The 21661-nt window shown below is 40.3% G+C and overlaps 1 protein-coding gene across 4 annotated transcripts in view; it reads right to left on the reverse strand.

The window, feature by feature from the left end:
* The window catches only part of Eato (Engulfment ABC Transporter in the ovary), an 854933-nt gene that overhangs the window by 716010 nt on the left and 117262 nt on the right, over positions 1 to 21661 (reverse strand). For 3 of the 4 annotated variants that reach the window (XM_067766015.1, XM_067766012.1, XM_067766014.1), the window contains exon 8: positions 5973 to 6183. The exons of the other annotated variant lie outside the window; for it this stretch is intronic. In XM_067766015.1, coding sequence (XP_067622116.1) covers positions 5973 to 6183 — 211 coding nt within the window. The remainder of the gene's footprint in view (positions 1 to 5972; positions 6184 to 21661) is intronic. 4 annotated transcript variants of the gene reach the window in all.

A 21661-nucleotide genomic window follows, 5' to 3' on the forward strand; every position in this document is an offset into this window, starting at 1 on the left:
GAGTAAAACCCTTAACTGGATTAATGAGTCAATTAAAGCATGTAATAAAGTGAAAAATATTTTTGCTCAAAATACATTATTAAATCATTTTGATGGGCATTCAAAATTATCTTTATCTGTTGATGCTTCAAATGTTGCAATTGGACGAATTTTACAACAATTAAAGTATAATATTTTGGAACCTTTGGCTTATTTTTCTAAGAAGCTGAGTCCTGCAGAATGTAAATATTCAACATAAAATCTTACAACTTATAGATAAGTACATCTAGATATAAGAAAAGGTAAGACATTTTATATGTTATACTTAACATAGTGTCAAATGTCATCTTTATTGAATATACAGTGGGGTGGACTGTTAAATATTAAAGTTAAAAATTAATCATATGTTGAAAATAGGTATAAATAAATCTATTTATGTAACTAACGCATTAAAAAGAGCTTTTGTAAAGATAAAGGTAATACAAAGGAAAGCAATGAATATAAGACAAAATTAGTTAATTAAAAACTGTTTATGAATTGGTCCGCAGCAAAACTTCGATTTCGGTATGCGAAAGGCCCAAAAGAAAGGACTTCACTTTTTTCATGAATTGATGGAAATTTCGTAAGGCTCGAATTTCGGCAGGTAGTGCATTAAAAAGTTTTCTAGATACTATCGTATAAAACTTGCTAAAGTGTGTGGTTCGCGAGGAAGGTACAACTACAGCAGGATGTGAGTTTGTCCTTAGATTATAGGTTTCCAACCTCATACTATGTAGGTATCCACACCTTATGAAACAAATTTTTAAAACTTTAAAATAATAAAGATCTTTTACTGGAAGAATCGCTAGACTTCTAAAAAGCTCTCTTGAGGGATGCAATCTATTAACATTAGATAATTTTCTAATAACAATTTTTGTAAAACAAATATAGGTTGAATTTTGCTCAGGGTAGGGCCTCCCCAGCAGCTGATTCCATACATTAATTTAGAATTAAATAAAGCATAATAGACCGTTTTAAGAGTAGAGTTAGAACAGCAACTTCTTAGATGATAAAAACAGCATAAAGAATATTGGAGATATTGTTTAAGACGGGATGTGTGACAGCCCCAATTCATATTCTGGTCGACAGTTACTCCTAGGTATTGGAAGTTCTCAACAGTGTCAATCATGAAACAATTGCTGCTACAAGTAGCAAGTCGATAAAACGTACCAGGCAGGAACTTATTGCACAAGTGCTCGTGAAGTGCAAAGCGTTCACAAATTGCGGAATGAAAAACAATATTTACATCTGCAGATTTTCTTGCATTCAGACTAAAAAATAAAAGCTTGGTTTTATTGCTGACCACGAGCTTGTGTTTGGCAAACCAGGATCTTAAAAGATGTACATAGTGGTTTATGTTGGCTACCAGATCCAAAGTATTCGACGATCCATTTTAAACATTTTAAACATGTTTTAGAAGGTCAAGTATTTACAGTATATACAGATCATAAGCCATTAAAATATGTGTTAAATTCAAAATCTGAAAGATCTCCCAGACAAACGCGACATTTAGAATATGTAGCACAATTCACGAATGATATACAGCATAAATCTGGAAAGAATAATATTGTAGCGGATGCATTATCAAGGTTTCCAGAAATAGATTCACTTTCAGAAAACGATATTCATTTTGATACTTTGTTTGTTGCACAACAAACTGATGAGACTCTTAAAATTCAAGTATCTTCTCCATTATCGAAGAATAATTTAAAACAAGTTTTAATTCCAATCCATAATTTTAAAATTTGGTGTGATATTTCTGGCTCAATACTGCGTCCTTATGTTCCGAATTCCATGAGAGAAATAATTTTTTCAAAATTACACTCTTTGTCACATCCAGGGGTTTGTGCAACCAGGCGTTTAATTCAATCAAAATATGTTTGGCCTAATACGCGGAAGGATATAAATGAATGGGTCTCAAACTGTATTTCTTGTCAACAATCGAAAATTTCAAGATATACTAAGCCTCCTATACAGAAAATTGATATACTCAATAACCGATTTGAACATATCCATTTAGATTTGGTTGGATCACTTCCACCATCAGATGGTTATAGAAATATTCTGACGATTATTGATAGACATTCAAGATGGCCAGAGGCTTATCCTCTTAGAAATATAACTGCACATACGGTGGTAAAAGCATTCGTGCAAAATTATATTTCTAGATTTGGTGTTCCTCTTAAAATTACTGTTGATCAAGGTGCACAATTTTCATCTCAATTATTCAATGAACTTACTCAAATTCTTGGTTCACATAAAATTCAAACGTCCCCGAGCTAATGGCATGATAGAACGTTTACATCGTCAACTCAAAACTTCAATTATAGCTTCAGGAGATTAAATTCATTGGGCAGAAATGTTACCTATTATTTCATTAGGGTTACGTACTGCAGTGAAAGAGGATTTAAAATCATCCCCTGCTGTGTTAGTTTATGAACAAGCTATTGGAGTTCCTGGAGAATTAGTCGTTTCTAGAAATGATGAAAATTCTGTGCATAATAAAAAAATAAATTTAAGGCGCGATAACCTCCGAAGAGATCTAAGGCCCAGCTTCTCTTCCAATTTGCGTCGTGCTCCTCTTGATTTTCCCTACAAATTGGCCGGACGGGACCTCCATGTTTTATGCCGACTCCGAACGGCATCTGCAAGGCAGATGAGTTTTCACTGAGAGCTTTTCATGGCAGAAATACACTCGGAGCGCTTACCAAACACTGCCGAGGAGCGACCCCGCTAAGACAATTATTAGACTAATTGAAAAACCTTTTTCTAAAATTTTGATGTTGCTCTGCCCGCGGTGTGAACCCAGGGCATACGGTGTGGTAGGCGGAGCACGCTACCATCACACCACGGTGCATAAGTCTATTAAAAAATTAAGAGATCATTTTTCAAAAGTTAGAACAAAAATTTTACATCATAACAAAGATGTGAGTTATGTTCCAAAATCTCTTGAGGAATGTGAATATCTTTTTGTAAAAGTTAATCAGACTTCAGGACTTAATCCGCCTTATGAAGGACCTTATAAAGTCGTATCGAAACATAAAAATACCTTTAGAATTCAGAAAGCTAATGTTATCAAAACTGTGTCAATAAATCATTTAACACCTGCTCATATCTCATCTAATTTTTCAACTGAACCTGCACAAACAATTAAAAAGGTTACTTTTAATATTAATTGGTTTTGTTGCTTTTGTTTAAAGAATATACTTAAAATTATTTATATGTTTCACTGGAGGGGGAGTAAATGTAGTGGTACTTGTTTATTGTACAACTTAGATATGTTATATGAAAAATTAAATTTATTAATTATATTTTCTTTTGATTTCAATGAATGTTAAAAATTTTCATATTTCAATTTTCTATCTAGTTGTAAAGATCAATTTCCTTTAACTTATTTTCAATAAATAATATTATTATTACTCAAATAAATTTATATTAATTGGTTATATTAAGAGCATAACATACACCTCTTAAACAAAGTCACTGACAAAGTGACAGCATCAGTACTTGATTATGGTTTAAGTCGATACCAATAAGAATATCTTCATCAGATAGTACAAGGTTTCCGAAATCAAGAGATGATTGTATATTAAAGCTTATATTATCAGCGTGTTCTGGTTCTGTAGAGAAATTGCACTTAAAAAAATCTGCGAAATAATTTGCAGCATCCGCAGAAGTATCAACAGTTTTGTCAACCAGGAAAAGAGAAGACGGAATATTAGACAAAGGTTTTTTCCAATTAACAAAATTCCAAAAGGGTTTATTGTTCGATTTCAGGTTTTCCTGAAAATTTAGAATTTAATTTGTGTATAGAAATTTTTCCAAGCACACACGCTTTATACATCTCAAAAAAATGGGTTCTGGGTTTTTATAAATTTACGAAAAAATGTATGTTTCAAATTCCTAACTTTCATTAAGTCTGCATTGTGCCAAGGAGCTGTATATTGTTTTTTATTTTTAAATTAAAGGTATAACAGTTTATATATATCCACGACAGTAGCTCTAAAAATCTCGAAACGCCCAACGGTATCCAGACCACGGAACAAGTTGTCCCAATCAAGACTGTTCAATCAACAAATATTTGATGCACTATTACTAGCCCCAGCATACTTATAAAATTCATGATTAGGAACTAAAAGAAGATGATATATATCAAACTTAACAATGAGAGATGTGCATTCATGTACTGAAAAATGTATATTATTATTACTTAAGAATATCCAATTCAACGTCCGGCGAAGTCTCTTCGGAAAACAATTAGTTTGCTTTATATCTATATTGGAAAAGCTATAATTAAATAAATCTCACTAGCTCTATTAACCTCACGGTATAAATGCAGAACTGGGAATAGTCTGTGACCAATTAATATCAGCCAAGCTGAAATCACCCAAAACGCAGAGAGGATTACCGTCGATCTTATTCAAAGCCCATGATATCACGTTGTCCACATGAGCTGTGTACAGATCATGGTTACTATTAGACGGAATATATGAAGCACAGACAAACATTGAATTAGATGTACCACGAATGTGTACGCATAGTTGATCAAGCAGCGCATTAGTATTATTCAGCTGACTCTCAGAAGCAACATAACTGCTATGAACAGCAACAATAACTCCGCCACACCTAGAATATCCAGTTAGATTGGCATTTCTATCCTTACGAGCTGCATTATATATTTTAGATTCGAAATACTTCGCACTAAAAAGCTTTCATTCAGACACGTTTCAATTAAGCCGAAAACATTATATTCTTAATGTAAGAACCTGCCGTCGTCGGCTTAACCTTACGATGCACCAATGTACACGGGTCAAAGCAACTCTGAACAGCGCTCAAGGCTAGCTTACTTCAGTTTCAATTGATGATGTGACTGGACACAATTACCTTGGTGGGGTTAGAGGCCTATCTAATACCTCTTCCAATCTATACATCATGGCACCCGCTTATAATGCAACTTCATAATCGAGCAAACCAACTCTGACCGCATTCAGATATCACCACAGCCACCCGGATGCTCCTGAAGGGCCTTTTCCTATGGAGAAGAAACGGAGGCAGTTCCGCAGGCTATTTGCCCCCTGTGGCACAGTTTTTAGAGTCTTGGTTGCACTTTTGTAGCCGAATCCACTACCGGTTGCGTATCCACTTCCTACGGACCGGTGGCATAGAAAAATAAGGATAAAAATGAAAATAAAAAAATTAAATGGGGTTAGAACCCCAAATTTTGGGCATCTACCTGCCAATAATCATTGCCCTGGAATACTACCCTAAGAGATATTTGAGTTTTCATATGTTGGCATTTATATCAGATACCACTGAAGAACTCTATTTCCTACAATTTGCTGTATATTTCATCCAAATTGGTCAAACGGTGCGTCCAAAAGGGAAGTTAAAAACCCTGTACAAAGCACTGATTCTGACATAGCATTTGCGTTTTGCGTTTTTCTTCCAAGTTGTAAATGTTAAGTGACGCGCCAAAGATTTGCCAACCCTGGCCTTTTTTCTTAATGCATTGTCCCATTCTTCCAAATTTCCAATATCGAAAAAGTGGGCGTGGCGCTCGCCGATTTAAATTTTAATACCAATCTATTACGGGTCCAGAAAAGCTCGTAGGTCAAATTTTGTAAGTTATCGTGTTAACAGATGGACGAATACACAATTTCGATATTTGGATCTATATCTAAACTATTAAGGCCCCTCGTTATCTTATTGAAGTTATAAGGCCCTGTATACAAGTACAAATGGGTATAAGATGGCCATGAAGCATACAAAACCACGAGTGCTACTTATCACAGGTGGAAAATGTCAACGTTATTATATTCAGTAAACATTTTTTCAAGATATTTTTTTTGTTTTTGTGATTAAAAAAAAAAACAAGATTGCAGCGATCCTGCATCTAAAGCTATGAATTTGGAAAACAAGAACCAGTCTAATGTGTATCTATATATAAATCATACCCATAATCATGTTCAAAGTTGTAGTTTTCCCCACTCCGTTATGCCCGAGAAGTACAGTTATTTCTTTGTTCTTTATCGCCATGTTTAGACCATCCGATATTATGCGCCTAGGTTTCTTAAACGCTTTCTTGAGGTCTTGAATAATAATAGCGTCTGTGCCGATTTTGCCTGTTGTATAATCAGTGCTTGGTTTATTTCTTTTCCATAATGACTGAAAAAAATACAAATATAAATTAAAAATGTTTACTACACTGTAAGAGGAAAATGTGTTAAATTAACTTTCGATATTTTACCAGTGTAGCCATTTTAACTGTTTTGCTAAATTTGGCTTAATTTTCGGCGTCTAACTGGAAGAAATAAAACTTAACTGGTTAGCTTTTTTCCAAAGTTTGAGATCTTCATAAACAATTTTGTAGGAATAAACACAGTTGCGTCCTGAGGAGAGGCATCTTGTCGATGGTGCGAGGGCTTAGTCTTAGCCTTACCGTATACATTAGACTGGGTCGATTTATTGACCTATACCGCGCCATCGATTTTCCGAACGGATTTGGGTAGTTCCCCTACGCATACCCAAAAAAATAATTTTTGAGCCTGCAAAATTTGAACGATTTTTTATGCATTTTTTCATTTTCAAGGCTCCAAATAATTTTTTATGTATTTCTTTGGTGTCAATTGGCAAATGCAAAATTGGTAAATGCAGTTTTTTCAAAAAAAATTTCTTTTATGGAGATTTAGAAGAATTTTGGTCGAAAAATCGATTTTTTTTTGCAGGCTCAAAAATAAATTTTTTGTGTATGCGTAGTGGAACTTTATTTTCCTGAGCCCAAATCCTACCGAAAAATCTATGGCGCGATATAGGTTAACTTTCGTCCATACAAATCGACCCAGGTTAGTATACATACTTAATATTATACCAATGAGCCGACCTTGCAGGGCAGGGGCCGAACGACTATGAAATAACTTAAAATCATATGTTATTAAGGATAAAATAGGGCGAACATATTTGCACGCCAAGAAACTATAAGCAATTCTTCGCTTCCCAAGGCAGCCGGTTATATGTACCGGAGCGAGTAGGAATTTTTCCCGGCCAAGGGCTGCAATTTCAGTGTAACCCCATTTAATTTTGCGTCCCTCCCACAAATTGTTATCCTCCCAGCAGACCAAATAGAAGGAACGACGTTCTGCACGATAAACGGGGACGCCGCCACGCGTATAGTAGGAAGCTGTCATAGTTCGCCAGACATGTCCATCGTGAGCGCAGGACTTGTTTACTGCGTCAACTGGCAGCAGAAAGTAACAAAGTAACAATCCGACCACCTACAGATACTCCTTTCGCTCGGGCGACCAGCGAATTCATCACTACTGAACAACGCAATTTCATCAACTTCAAAAAAGGAATATGGGAAAATTACAAAACCTAGACAGGCAATCGCTTTGCTGCCCTCCCTATCCCGCCTGATGCCCGTCAAGGGGAACGTGCTTTCCGCAAGGGCATAGAATCCGCGTTGTTGTTGTTGTTGTAGCAGTGCTTCGCCCCATCCAATAGGCGCGACCGATCACAAGTTGTCATCAATATCCTCTAACGGGAGTCGAAGGAAACTTGCAGTTTCAACAGGGGTGGACCATAGTGAGAGGGGCGTTAGAGGCGTTGGTTTTACATTACAATTGACGAGAGTTCTATGTGCCGGAGCGACTGGGGATTTTTTCCCGACCAAGGGCTGTCATTTCAGTGTAACTTCATTTAATTTGTTGCGTCCCTCCCACAAATTGTCATCCTCGGAGCAGCTCCTTGCAGCTGGACTGCTCCATACCTTCCTGCTCCGGGAAGGTATTGAACCTAACCCGGTCATAACTCCAATATTCAATAATGCAAAATTACCTTTATTAGACTACTTTGAAAGTACTTCACAGTAACTCTTACTTCACAACTAATTGCGTGTTTAAATCAAACTGCTTCCCGAACTACTCAGCTTTCGCTGCTATTATACTCTCTGTTGTCTCGTCCACCCATATCACCTAAATCTAGTAACTTCTCGAAATCCATGCTTGGGTACCATCCATATATGTACATGTATATTTGTAGTTTGTTTCCCTATGCGTGTGTTTATGTGAGTACTACTTCTGCTAATGATGACATGCGTTTGTGAGTATCTCTCTGCTGCCTTGCATGTATGTGAGTAAATGATGATTGATTTGATGTACAAAATAGTGGCAGCTTACTTTATTGTTGTTGGGCCTTTATTTACTTAGTATCAGATTAGTGATATGAATCAATTAGTGATGCTAATATTCGTCACACTGCCCTCCACCTAAGTCTGATCGTGCCGATCAGACAAATCTCTCCATCTAACCGCTACTAGCCTCTCCAAATGAACCACCCTTCTATTTTGTGATTTCCCAATGGTTTGTATGCGGTAGATGGTATCACTGATCCTCTTCACAATTTTGTACGGGCCTTCCAAAAGGCACAAAAGTTTGGTTGGAACACCTTTCCGCCGGTGAGGGTTATATAGCAGTACCAAATCTCCCTCCCGGAAACCTTCCGAATTATTGTTCTCGTTGTATCTGTGTTTCATCCTACTACTCATTATCCTGTGCCGTTTCCTCACCTTCTGTTGTTTGGCCAATGAACTACTTCGCAGAGCTTAATCTTGACGGATTGACTTTGAATCATCAGTATCGTCTTGACGGTTCACAACAGTAGTGCGCCCTGGCTTGAAACCACCCTTGCGTTTTTTCTGGGGAATTCTTTCTGTTGGGACGAGACATTATAGCAATCTGGCAACACATGATCAAAGCTTGCCATATTGGTAACATATCGACACACAGCTGTCACTTGGAGTTATCCAAAATCTGCACACGTGAATTTTGAAGTATAAAATTTTACTATTAAATATCTTTTGTATTTTGCTTAAATTTAATTATAAATATATGAAATATTTGTACGTCTGTACCACCAGACGTAACAATGGCGACGAGGCAAATACAAAGATAAAAATGGATGAGGCAATTCAAGCCCTTCTCAAGCAAATACAAAAGCAGCAGCGCGATGATATGAAATTACTGATGGAAAAGCTACTACCTAAGGAGCCTTCGCCGCATCCAATTCAAGTAAAGGCCCAGAATTCATCCTAGAAGCGCTAGCAATAAAAAAATCGGAATTTTGCTTAAATGCGGATAACAACATAACTTTCGATACATGGTTCGCACACTATGAAGATCTATTTGCAATAGATGCAGCAAAGCTAGACGACGCCGCAAAAGTGAGACTACTGCCTCGAAAATTAAATACAAATGCCCACAGTAAATATATTAACTATATTCTTCCAAATCACCCACGTGACTTTACATCTGACAACACGGTGCAAAAGCTAACCCAACTTTTTGGTAGTCAAACGTCAATTTTCAATCCGCGTTTTAATAAGTTGCAATTAACAAAAGATGCGAACATTGATTTTCTTACATACACAGGTATGGCCAACAAACACTGCAAGAAGTTTAAGCTAAACGATCTGACAGCGGATCAATTCAAATGTTTAGTGTTCGTCATGGGTCTTAAATCACAAACAGATTTTGATACGGACAAAACTTTTAAGCAACATCGACAGTGAAGCCAGTACTATCACACTTGCCGTCATATCGCGAGAATGTTAGCGCATAATAAATCTGAAGTCCGACACCGCTCTTGTTGAAAAAAAAAATGTTGAAGTTCAACAAGTAAAGCCAGCTAGAAACATACCAAACAAGAAAAATAGTACACCCAACTCGCCATGTTGGTTTTGTGGCGGCATGCATTATGCACGAAATTATTCCCTCAAAACGCAAAATGTAAGAAATGTAACGAAATCGGACACAAAGACGGATATTGCAAGGTCAAGAAAGGGAAGCATCATGTAAACAAGGGTACACACACAGAGAAAAAACCCAGCGCCGATGCGAAAACAATATTTGCAGTCAACAATATAAGCTGTAGAAAGTACGTAAAAGTCAGAATCAACGGAATCGTAATCAGTCTCCAATTCGACACAGGGTCTGATTAACAATAATATCTCAAGATATCTTGGCAAAGTTTTCAACGACGAATATGGAAGAAGTGAACCGCCAAGCACGCAGCGCAACAGACGAGCTGCCACTTCATTCATTCATTCATTTATTAATAAATGCATTAGTACAATAAGAAAAGTAATTATTTTTTAGTACAACAACAGTAATTTAAATATTTTAACACATATCAAGGAACATTATTAGAGAAAAAGTTAATTAAAATGGAGATATAAAGAAAACTGTAAGTAGAACAATATAACAAGAAAATACATAAGGTTTTAGAGAGCACATCTCAGGGTAAAAAGAACAAAGAATCAATCAAACAAAAATCGGTTAAGTTACAAGATTACTGAAATATGAGGTTAAAATAGTCTTAATGTTGCTCTTATTCAGACTACTGCGTATAGTAGAAGGAATTGAGTTCCATAAACGCGTAGCATTGATGAAAAATAGTCTAGCCCATGAGAGAAAGTTATATTGCGGCACAATCAAATCATAAGAACGAGCAGACCTAGGAAATATTCACCCCTATTACGGTCGTCAACGTCAACCATCACTTCGTATCGTCGTCGACATCACGTCGTATCAATATCAATGTCACGTCAATGCATAATTGGTATTTACTAAGGCAATGCATTGATGTCGACGCGATATCGATAAAAATACGATCCCTATATTTTTGACAGCTGTTTATTTACAATTTGTATTGGTTAATTTTTTGTTTAGTGGATGAATTTGTGGATCTAAATAACTGCTGAAATCTATTAATGCAAAATTAAGCAATCCGGGCAAAATACACACAAGGAATTTGTTTACGAACTTTAGTGAATATATTGTAGATGATTGGATTTCTCTTTAGTACACCATTAGCAACTCCCTACCTCCCAGAGCGTGGTGCACTAATGGAAAACTTAATCGAATTCGGGAGGGGTATCAAAATACCCGAATTGACCTCGGTATTAATAATCTGAAGGCGGAAATAAAAAATCCTTGAAATTTCACAAAAACCTTTTAATGAACCACTTGAAAGCTTGCAATTGTTTTTGCAAATATTTACTAATGCAAGTAAAATTTTTATATTCCGACTTCGGATTATTAAAATCGAGGTCAATACGTGTCTTTTGGTACTTCTCCTGAATTTTTTGGGCGTGTTTTAGCAGTCGACCGCTACCCTAGAACATTACCACAATTCTACTAAACTGACTGTTGTTGGTTATTTTGACTATTTTCTGAAATTGAATAAAAAATTAATAAATAAGAAGCATAAAAATCATAAAAAAGCTTATTTTTTGAATTTTTAATAGTTGAATTCTGTATTGCCGCGCTTGTCGTCACCAAAAACTGTGTCGACAAACTTTGTGTCGCGTCACGTCAACACAACTTCAATATTGTTATAGCCAATACCAAAAAAGCGTCAACACCTATCAATAGCTATCGACGTTGACAACGCCGATACCAATTCATGAGCGTCGACACTAATTTTCTCACTATTGACAACTGTAATAGGGGTGATTAGCTTTTCATAGAGATAACTAGGCGACTTCTCCTTTATAAGGTGAAAGAGGAACATGCAATTTCTAACTTTTACGTACTCAGAGAGTTCACACTCCAAAAGGCTTGTCCTCCAGGCAGAAATATGCACAAATCTCGTAAGCCCGAAGACATAGCGCGTAACATGGTTGAAAGCCACATCCAATTTGTGTGCATACTGAGAGTCTAGCTTGCTATAAACGAGATTACGGTAAGAAATTATAGGCATTATAAGTTGAGTGGCAAGACTTCGCCTTATGCTAGCCGGTGTAATCCGAAGACTCCTTAGGGTATAGTATATCTTGCCAACAGAAGAGTTTATATGATCCGTGCAGGTAAGGTCAGTGTTAATGACTTTATATTGAGCTCTTTGGCCTCACTATGTAGATGGTGTTCGGGGGGTCATAAGGAGACATCCGGTGGCAGTTCTGATTGCAGCATTTTGACAGGTCTGTAGCCTTTTCCAGTGTGCATTTTTAAGACCAGGCGACCAGAATGGTGACGCATAGCTCATGAGCGACCGGCCAATTGATTTGTATGTGGTTAGCAATGCCCCTTTATTTTACCTACGTTTACTTTAGAAACAATCTCGGTGGCATGAGCCTTGAAGGTTAAAGTATTATCGAATGTTACCCTTAAAATTTTTGGGTGACTGACAGTCGGTACTGTGATACGATCGACGCGTACGTCCAATATTTGCGACATCTGTTCCTTCCACGTCGTAAACAGGGTGACCGTGGATTTTGTCGGTGATACTGCCAAGTTGCGCGAGGTGAAGAAACCGGAAAGATCGGGGAGATAGCTGCTTATTTTAGAAACTAATTCATCAAATGAAAGGCCAGGTCCTGTAGCCATAATCGTGCAGTCGGCAGTATAGGAAATGATTGTAACTCCTTCTGGTAGGGAGGGGAGTTTTGATATGTAAAAATTAAACAGAAGCGGGGATAGGACACCACCCTGTAGACCCCCTGTTTAAATTTTCTGGGTTTAGAAATTTCGTTCCTAAATTGAACCGACGCCTGCCCCACTCAGATAATTAGCGGTCCATCTTTTTAGTCAGGCGGGAAAGTGTGAGCCTTCTATGTCTTGGAGTAGCGTGCCGTGGTTGACTGTGTCAACTAAAATTTTAATTAACGGTGAATGCCTGGAAAATGAATATGATATAGCTAATGCCCTAAATAACCTTTTTATACAAAGTATTGTTGAAATTAATGATAGCATCGAAGAAATTGTAAATGGGGATGAAATAAGCGTAAATCATAGTAATCCATTGGAAACATTTAAATTTACTGAAATTGTAGTGGACGATATTATTATTATCACAAAATCACTTAAAAACAAATATGGCGGCGACAAGCTTTTATCGGAGGGTGTCGTTAAAGATGCCATGACATTACTGCTAATTTCTACAAAGACATAATTAACGAATCCTTAAACAGCGGTATTGTACCTAGTTACTGGAAAATTTCAACAATAATACCTATTGAAAAAGTAAAAAATACAATGAAACCTGAGGAACTACGTCCAATTAACACGTTACCTACAGATGAAAAAATTATGGAGACAGTGGTGAAGGATCAACTTGTGGCATACTTAGAGAAGCATAATGTGATTATCCCAGAACAATCGGGATTCAGGAAGAGCCATTCTTGTGAAACAGCGTTGAATATGGTAATTGCAGATTGGAAAGAAGACATGGCGGAAAAAAAATTTACGGTGTCTGTCTTCTTGGATTTAAAACGGGCTTTTGAAACTGTCGATAGATCTGAGCTATTGGACGTTATGTTTAAAATTGGTATAAGAGGAAAGGCGTTGGAATGGTTCCGGAGCTATTTGGGTGACAGAAAACAGAGAACGATAATTGGAAAGGAGGTTTCATCAATGGTGGATGTTAACATTGGTTTACCACAAGGCTCGGTCTTGGCGTCAATATTGTTTACATTGTATACAAAAGATGCTTAAAATATTGTAAAATACGTCTATTTGCGAATGATGCATTGCTTATCATAAGTGAAAAATATGCAGAATGTGCCATGCTGAAAGTACAAGAAGACCTGGACTCGCTATACAAATGGTTATGCCTTAGAAAACTGAAATTAAATAACGAAAAAACTAAGTTCATGATATTTTGTAAAAACACTAATATCATAAGTACCAATAGTTTAAATAATATTACGCTGAAGGTAAAAGACATGGCAATCCAAAGAGTAGACAAAATTAAGTATTTAGGAGTTTTGATTGATGATAATCTAAATTTTGGAGAGCATGTAACTTATCTGGAAAGGAAAATTGCACAGAAAATAGGCTTCATGTATAGAACATGTAAACATATCAGTCAAAGTCATAAAATATTGGTATATCGTTCAATTATTGAACCACACTTTATTTATTGTCCTACTATTCTGCTATTAAGTAATGATATATATATTAAGAAACTTCAAATACAGCAAAACAAGGCAATGCGATTTATTTTAAAATGTCCTCCAAGAACGCCAAAAATTGTAATGCTTAATAGATTAAACTGGCTTAGTATTAAACAGTCAGTTAGTTATTTCACATTGAAATTTATACACCAACTTAGGTTAGGAATGTTACCGAATTACCTGAGTAGTAAAATACATTATAATCATGAAATCCACAATTATGGAACTAGAAATTGCAATAATATAAGACTGCCTAGAATAAGAACTGAGTTCGCCAAAAGGTCTCTTGAATATTTAGGGTATAAAATGTATAATGAGTTACCTTCTGATTTGAAAGACTGTGAAAATATTAGTAAGTTCAAAGAAAAATTGTTTTTATATTGTACGTCACTAAATGTGACATGAGTATTTATGTTTAATCTCTTATTTTAACCTAAACTAGGTCTTAAAGACCGTAATAATAAATAAAAAAAAAAAATAAAAAAAACGCTTTGACAGGTCAAGTGCCACGAGCACCGTCCTATGATGGGGTTTTTGCTGATTTAATCCGTAATTAATCTGAGTGTTAATGGCATTGAGCGCTGGTGGTGCTGTGCATTTTACGGAAGCCATGTTGATGAGTGGCTAGGCGAAGATTTGCCGTGAAATGAGGTAGCAGAACGGTTTCCAATGTCTTAGCTACTGGCGAAAGGAGTGATATCGGTTGATAAGACTCTCCTTCGCTAGCTAGTTTGCCAGGCTTTAGTAACGGAATTATCCTTGTCATTTTCTATTTTCCGGGAATAACGAAGTGACTGGTTGAAAACCCCCAGCGGGTTAGGGGGTTAGAATATACCCACGGTAGGTATTCCTGCCGTAAGAGGAGACCAAATAGATTCAACCCTTTCAGGTTGCCAGCACAATATATAGCTTCTCCATACCCAATTGTCAACCTCACCTATCCATGGCGAACCCTGTTTCATTAACAGCCGAGGCTGTGGCGACCCCGAGCTCCTCATGGATCTAGGGGGTGGGAGGGAGTTATTGCCTACAAGGTCGCATGTGGTCATAACAAATAGTTCCCGAGATAGTCGGGCTTGGTATCGGAACGTACCGGATATGCATCCGGCAAAGGACCATCAACATCGATAACACTCCCCAAGGCCTTCGGGGAGTGTCCTTATCACTACAACAATAACAACAGGTTGGAAACATGTGTGAGGTACTTTATTCCCTCATCGCCAAGGTGTTTAAGCATTGGCATAGCTATTCCGTTGGGTCGCATCGACTTGGAGGGCTTGTCCTTGCGGATGGCTGCTTCAACCTCTATGGGGTGATGGTAATGGGTGAGACGTTGTGTTTATGTTTATGAGCTCGTCTGTTAGCACGACGTCTGGCTTTGTCTACAGAAGAATGCATTATAAATTGTCGGCAAAAGCGTATTTCTTCGAATCAGATAAAGTTTTGTCACTGAAGCCTATAGATACTTTATCGTTATGTTTAGTTGGATTAGAAAAGGATTTGACGGTTGACCACAATTTACCAACACCCGCAGAGAGGTTGCAGTTCTTTAGATGCTCCTCCCATTTGGTACGTTTATGTTCATTTACTAACCGCATGATATCCAAGTTAAGACTCCTAATAAGGAGTGACCCCCTTGAGGTGTCTCACAAGGCCGGGAAATGCGGTATGATTTCAGGTATTCTACCCGCCGGGAAGAAGCGTGCAGAAGCGCTTCCCAAGGCAGTCGGTTCTATGTACCGGAGCGACTCGGGATTTTTCCCGACCAAGGACTGTCATTTCAGTGTGACCCCATTTAATTTGTTTCGTCCCTCCCACAAATTGTCATCCTCCCAGCAGCTCCTTGCAGCAGGACTGCTACATATTCTCTTACTCCGGGAAGGTATCGAACCCAATCCGGGTCCGTCTCCTCACCCCGGTCCTGATAAATGGTTTTGCTGCATTTGCCAGAAAAGAATCTTTTTAGGACGGTCATACTCTGTTCAGTGTGTCTCGTGCAAGGGATGGTTGCATCGGACAGGTTGTTCTGGGCTTGATCCCAAAACACGACGTCCACGTAACTTTTATAAATCTTTTGTGGCTCCTTGCTGCTCACGCCCAAGGGCGTCCCGTAGTCTACGCCTAAGCGTATCCCCACTACCTTCCAGCAGCTTCGCTGCTCAGCAAGCCACAACAAGTACCCGCTGCTGCTCGCGCCCCACGGCGCCAACAACTGAAACAGCTGATACCACTCATAACTACTACCTTCGTAGTAGAGCTGGTAGCAATGCTGAGCATCAGCCCCTGCCCCCGTCTTCTTCTCCTCCCCTCTTTTCTGGCAGCAATCGTGCAGGTCAGGGAAACAGACTCTTAGTCCCTGCCTCCGTTTGCACCGTCTGCCAGCACAGAATATATAGGTTTGCGACATCCGCTCAATGCAGCTCCTGCCTTGGGTGGTGCCACTTTCCTAGATGTTCTGGTCTCCGCGACGGCAACCCATCGACGGGTTTCATCGCGCCATGTTGCCAGGTCGCAAACCCAAATCATCCGGGTACCCCAATGCTTGCCCAAGGGCGCCCAGTCCCAAGGCCACAACAGCAATTGCGTCCTGGCCTTCCACAACCTAGGCGTAGTCACCCCTCACTTACCCCTAGAGTGGCGGCGTCACCCCTCATGCACTTCAGAATTCTGCAGTTCAACTGTAATGGACTAACTGGGAAGATCACGGAGATAGTCGATTTCATGAAGCGGCACAACATCCGCATTGCTGCGATTCAAGAGACTAAACTCACAGCAAGATCTGCATTGCAGACCTGCTCTGGTTATAATGTCCACAGGAAAGACCGCGAGAGCGGAAATGGAGGCGGCCTCGCGTTTATTATACACCACTCTGTGCAATATCATATATTTGATCCTGGCATCGACCGCAGTGACAATGTCTTAGAACGTCAAGGCCTATCTGTCCGGTCAGGCGATGCAAATCTAGAAATCATCAACATCTACATCCCTCCTGTCACCTGTTGCCCCAGTGGATACCGCCCTAATATCGAGGCCTTACTCACTGGCAACAATCGCATTATCTTAGGCGATTTCAATGCCCATCACGACCTATGGCATTCAAACTTGCGGGCGGACAGTAGGGGTGAGATGTTGGCGGATCAAATAGACGAAACGACGTTCTGCACAATTAACGGAGACGCCCCCACACGTATGGTAGGAAGCTGTCATAGCTCGCCAGATATCTCAATCGTGAGCGCAGAACTCGTAAACTGCGTCAACCGGCAGCCGATGGTAACATTGGCATCCGACCACCTGCCCATACTTATTTCGTTCGAGCGTACCGCCGACTTCATCGTCACCGAAAAACGCACTGTCATAAACTTCAAAAAAGGAAAGTGGGAAGAATATAAATCTGCAACAGACAGCAGCTTTGCTGCCCTCCCTATCCCGACTGATGCCCGCCAAGGGGAGCGTGCCTTCCGTAAGGTCATTGAATCCGCCTCGGCACATTTCATTCCCGCCGGGAGAATTCCCGAAATCCGGCCCCACTTCCCGGCGGAGGCCGCGAGCTTAGCGAGGGAACGCGACCTTATAAGACAGCTTGATCCAGGCGACCCCCAAATAAGGGATATAAACCAACGCATCAGATTGCTTGTGGACGAACACAAGCGGGCGAAATGGGAAGAGCACCTAAGAGGTTGTAACCTCTCTACCGGTGTAGGTAAACTTTGGTCCACCGTAAAGTCCCTATCGAATCCGACTAAGCACAAAGACAAAGTTTCCATCGCCTTTGGCGATAAGGTGCTGTCGGATGCGAAAAAATGCGCGAGCGCTTTCTGCCGACAATATATAATGCATCCTACGGTCGACAAAGATAGACGGAGAGCCAATAGACGTGCACATAAAAACAAACTCAGCGCGTCACCAATTACCATCACCGCTAGAGAGGTTGAGGACGCCATTGGTCGCGCTAAACCATCCAAAGCAGTGGGCCCAGACGGCATAGCCATGCCGATGCTTAAAAACCTAGGGAAAGAGGGTTTCAAATATTTAGAGCATGTCTTCAACCTGTCTCTTTCCACCTTTGTCATACCCGAGAAATGGAAAATGGCCAAGGTGGTCCCGCTACTAAAGCCTGGGATACCAGCTAACGTAGGTGAGTCATATCGTCCGATATCTCTTCTATCGCCAGTGGCAAAGACGCTTGAAGCCATTTTGCTCCCTCATTTCCAAGCACATTTGCAGCTAGCCCCTCATCAGCATGGCTTCAGAAAACTCCATAGCACTACCTCCGCGCTAAATGTCATTAGCACCCAGATAAATTGCGGTTTGAATCAATATCCCCACCATAGAACAGTACTCGTAGCGTTAGACCTATCAAAAGCTTTTGATACGGTCAACCATGGCTCGTTACTGGAAGACCTGGAAGGGTCTACCCTTCCCCCATGTCTTAAAAGGTGGACCGCAAATTATCTGGGTGGTCGGCAGGCATCGGTGCAATTCAGAAACGAAACATCAAAACAAAGGAGAATTAAACAAGGGGTGCCACAGGGTGGTGTCCTATCCCCGCTTTTGTTTAATTTCTACATATCTAAGCTACCTTCACCACCGGAAGGAGTCACAATCGTTTCCTACGCCGATGAATGCACAATAATGGCCACAGGCCCAGGCCCAAAGATCGATGAGCTATGCAATAAAATAAACGGCTATCTCCCTGATCTCTCCAGTTTTTTCGCCTCGCGAAACCTGTCATTGTCACCGACTAAATCTTCCGCGACCTTATTTACAACATGGACGCCCCAAATGTCGACCATATTGAACATCCACGTCGATGGCACTACGCTACCGACTGTCCTACACCCCAAAATCTTGGGTGTGACGTTTGATCAGGATCTACATTTTGGTGCGCACGCAACCGCAATTGTTCCAAGAATTCAGAGCCGTAATAAAATCAATCCCTTGCTGGCAGTACCTGGGGAAAAGATAAAGAAACGCTCTTGACCACATACAAAGCAATTAGCCAGCCCATTACGTGCTACGCGTCACCCATATGGTCGCCAAGCCTAAAAGACACCCACTGGAAGAAACTACAGGCCTGCCAAAATACTGCTCTCAGAATCGCCACGGGCTGTCTTCTTATGTCCCCAGAACACCATCTGCATAATGAGGCGAGAATACTCCCCATCAGGGAGAGAAATGAGATGCTGACCAAACAGTTTCTGTTGAATACCCAGAAACCTGGGCATCCCAACAGACATCTGATTGACGAACCAGCACCGCCTAGGGGCCTAAGGAGTCATCTCCGTAAGCATTTTGAGGAAATACGGCACCTGAGAACCCAGCCGTATGAAGCGGAAAAACACAAGCAGGTCCTTGGTGAACTCCATAGACAGGCGTCGGACCTTTATGTCGGGAATTGCCCGGTGAATCCAGTACTTGAAGAAAAATATCCAGAACTCGCAGAAGAGGAACGCATACTCCCCAGGGAAACGCGTGTCACTCTTGCTCAACTTCGTTCTGGATACTGTAACAGGTTAAACTCTTACCTATCCAGAATCAACCCCGACATACAAAATGTATGCCCTGCTTGCAATGTGTCCCCACATGACACCAACCATCTCTTTAATTGTAATGTGGAACCAACGCCTCTAACACCCCTTTCCTTATGGTCCACCCCTGTTGAAACGGCTAGTTTCCTTGGACTCCCGTTAGAGGATATTGATGACAATTTGTGATCGGTCGCGGCTATTAGGTGGGGCGAGCATTGCTACAACAACAACAACAACAAGCGTGCAGAAGCTGAAGCGATGACCTTGCGGAACGCACGCTCGCCTTGCCAGACATCAGTCGGAACGGAAAGAGCAGCAAAAGATAGATTTGTAAAAGTTGTGTAGTCTTCCCAATTGGCTTTTTTAAAATAAATGAAATTCTGCTTTTCAGAGGTGATAAAATTGGCAGGTCGCTCAATTGAAAGGAGTATGGGCAGGTGATCAGAAGCTAAAGTAAGGATCGGTTGCCATTCAGCGCAATTTATGAGCCCTGCACTGCCGATTGAGATGTGATAAAGGCAAGGCCAACGCCATTACCCCTTGTGCGATCTTGCCTATAAATGTTGTAGCTATCGCAAGTTCGGAGGTCCGATCTGGCAGTTAGCTTTCTTTCTTGAATTGCGGCTATACGGATATTATTTTTATTCATGTAGTCAACTATCTCTGCTATCTTGCCAGTTAATCCATTACCATTAAGTTGCAAAATTCTGAAGTGCATCGGGGGGAAGTCGTCACTCTGGGATCAGAGATGGGTGAAGGCGCCTTGAAGGATATAGGCTTTGTCGAGTGTGCTGTCCGATTGGTGCTGGTGTACTTGATGTCAATGAGTTGGTACTAGTTTTTTGGCACAAGGTGCAACGAATGTACCGGTCGGACGGTTGCCGTTTCTAATCCCAGAGCATCTATAAGGTGGCATAGGAAAAGGCATGAACTGCATTGGACCGATGCCGCTACCGTAAATACTCTGAGCTGGCATACGGAACACACGGTCTGGGGGACAAGGAGTTGATGACTCCTTCTTACGCGAGCACGAGTGTCGGAAAGGGAAGGGAGAGACGGGAGTAAAAGCTTGTGCTCAGCACTGGTACTATCCATGCTACGTAGATTGCAGTGATGGGTTGTAGGGGCCGCGTTAGGTGGGAGCGCCATTTGGCGCGAGCAACAGCGGACGGTTGATGTGGACTGCTGAGTAGCGTCTCTTCTAGAAGATGGCGGAGGTACGTATGAGAATGGACCACGGGATGTCCTTGGACGTGAACAGTAGGGAGCCACAAAGGTTTTATAGAAATTTCGGAGGCGACGAACGTTGGGTTCTAACCCAGAACAGCCCGAACGATAGTGACTCCTTCTGGTCCAAGGAATCTTGCTACTGAATGTAGCTTCGATATGTAGAAGTTATACAAAATCGGGGATAGGACACCATACTTTGGTACCCCTTGTTTAATTCTTCTGGGTTTAGATGTTATGTTCCTGAATTAATAATGCTTGGCGACCAGACAGATAGTTTCCGGTTCACCTTTTGAGACTTGGAGGAAAGGAGGCCCCTTCCAAGTGGTGCTTTTGATTTAATCCGCAACTTATTCGTGTGTTAATGTCGGTTAGCGCGGTGGTAGTGCATTGTTTTCGAAAGCCATGCTGATGATTGGCAAGACGCAAATTTGCAGTGAAATAGGGAAGCAGAATGGAGTCAAGTGTGTTGGCAACTGGCGATAGGAGATATATAGGGCAATAAGATTATCCTACGTTAACTAGTTTCCCAGAATTTAATAGCGGAACCACCCTGGCCATTTTCGATTTTTCAGGGATGACGAAGGTGGACAGGGACTGGTTGAAGACATGCGCTAGATAATTAAATTCTTCTTTTCCAAATTTTTTAAGCATCGGCATGGCTATGCCGTCTGGATCTACTGGCGATAGGAGATATATAGGGCAATAAGATTATCCTATGTTAACTGGTTTCCCAGAATTTAATAGCGGAACCACCCTGGCCATTTTCGATTTTTCAGGGATGACGAAGGTGGACAGGGACTGGTTGAAGACATGCGCTAGATAATTAAATTCCTCTTTTCCAAATTTTTTAAGCATCGGCATGGCTATGGCGTCTGGATCTACTGCTTTAGATGGTTTAGCATGAACGATGGCATCTTAAACCTCTTTGGCGGTC

Source organism: Eurosta solidaginis, chromosome 2, assembly GCF_040869045.1.
Source record: "Eurosta solidaginis isolate ZX-2024a chromosome 2, ASM4086904v1, whole genome shotgun sequence".
Taxonomy (NCBI): Eukaryota; Metazoa; Arthropoda; class Insecta; order Diptera; family Tephritidae; genus Eurosta; species Eurosta solidaginis.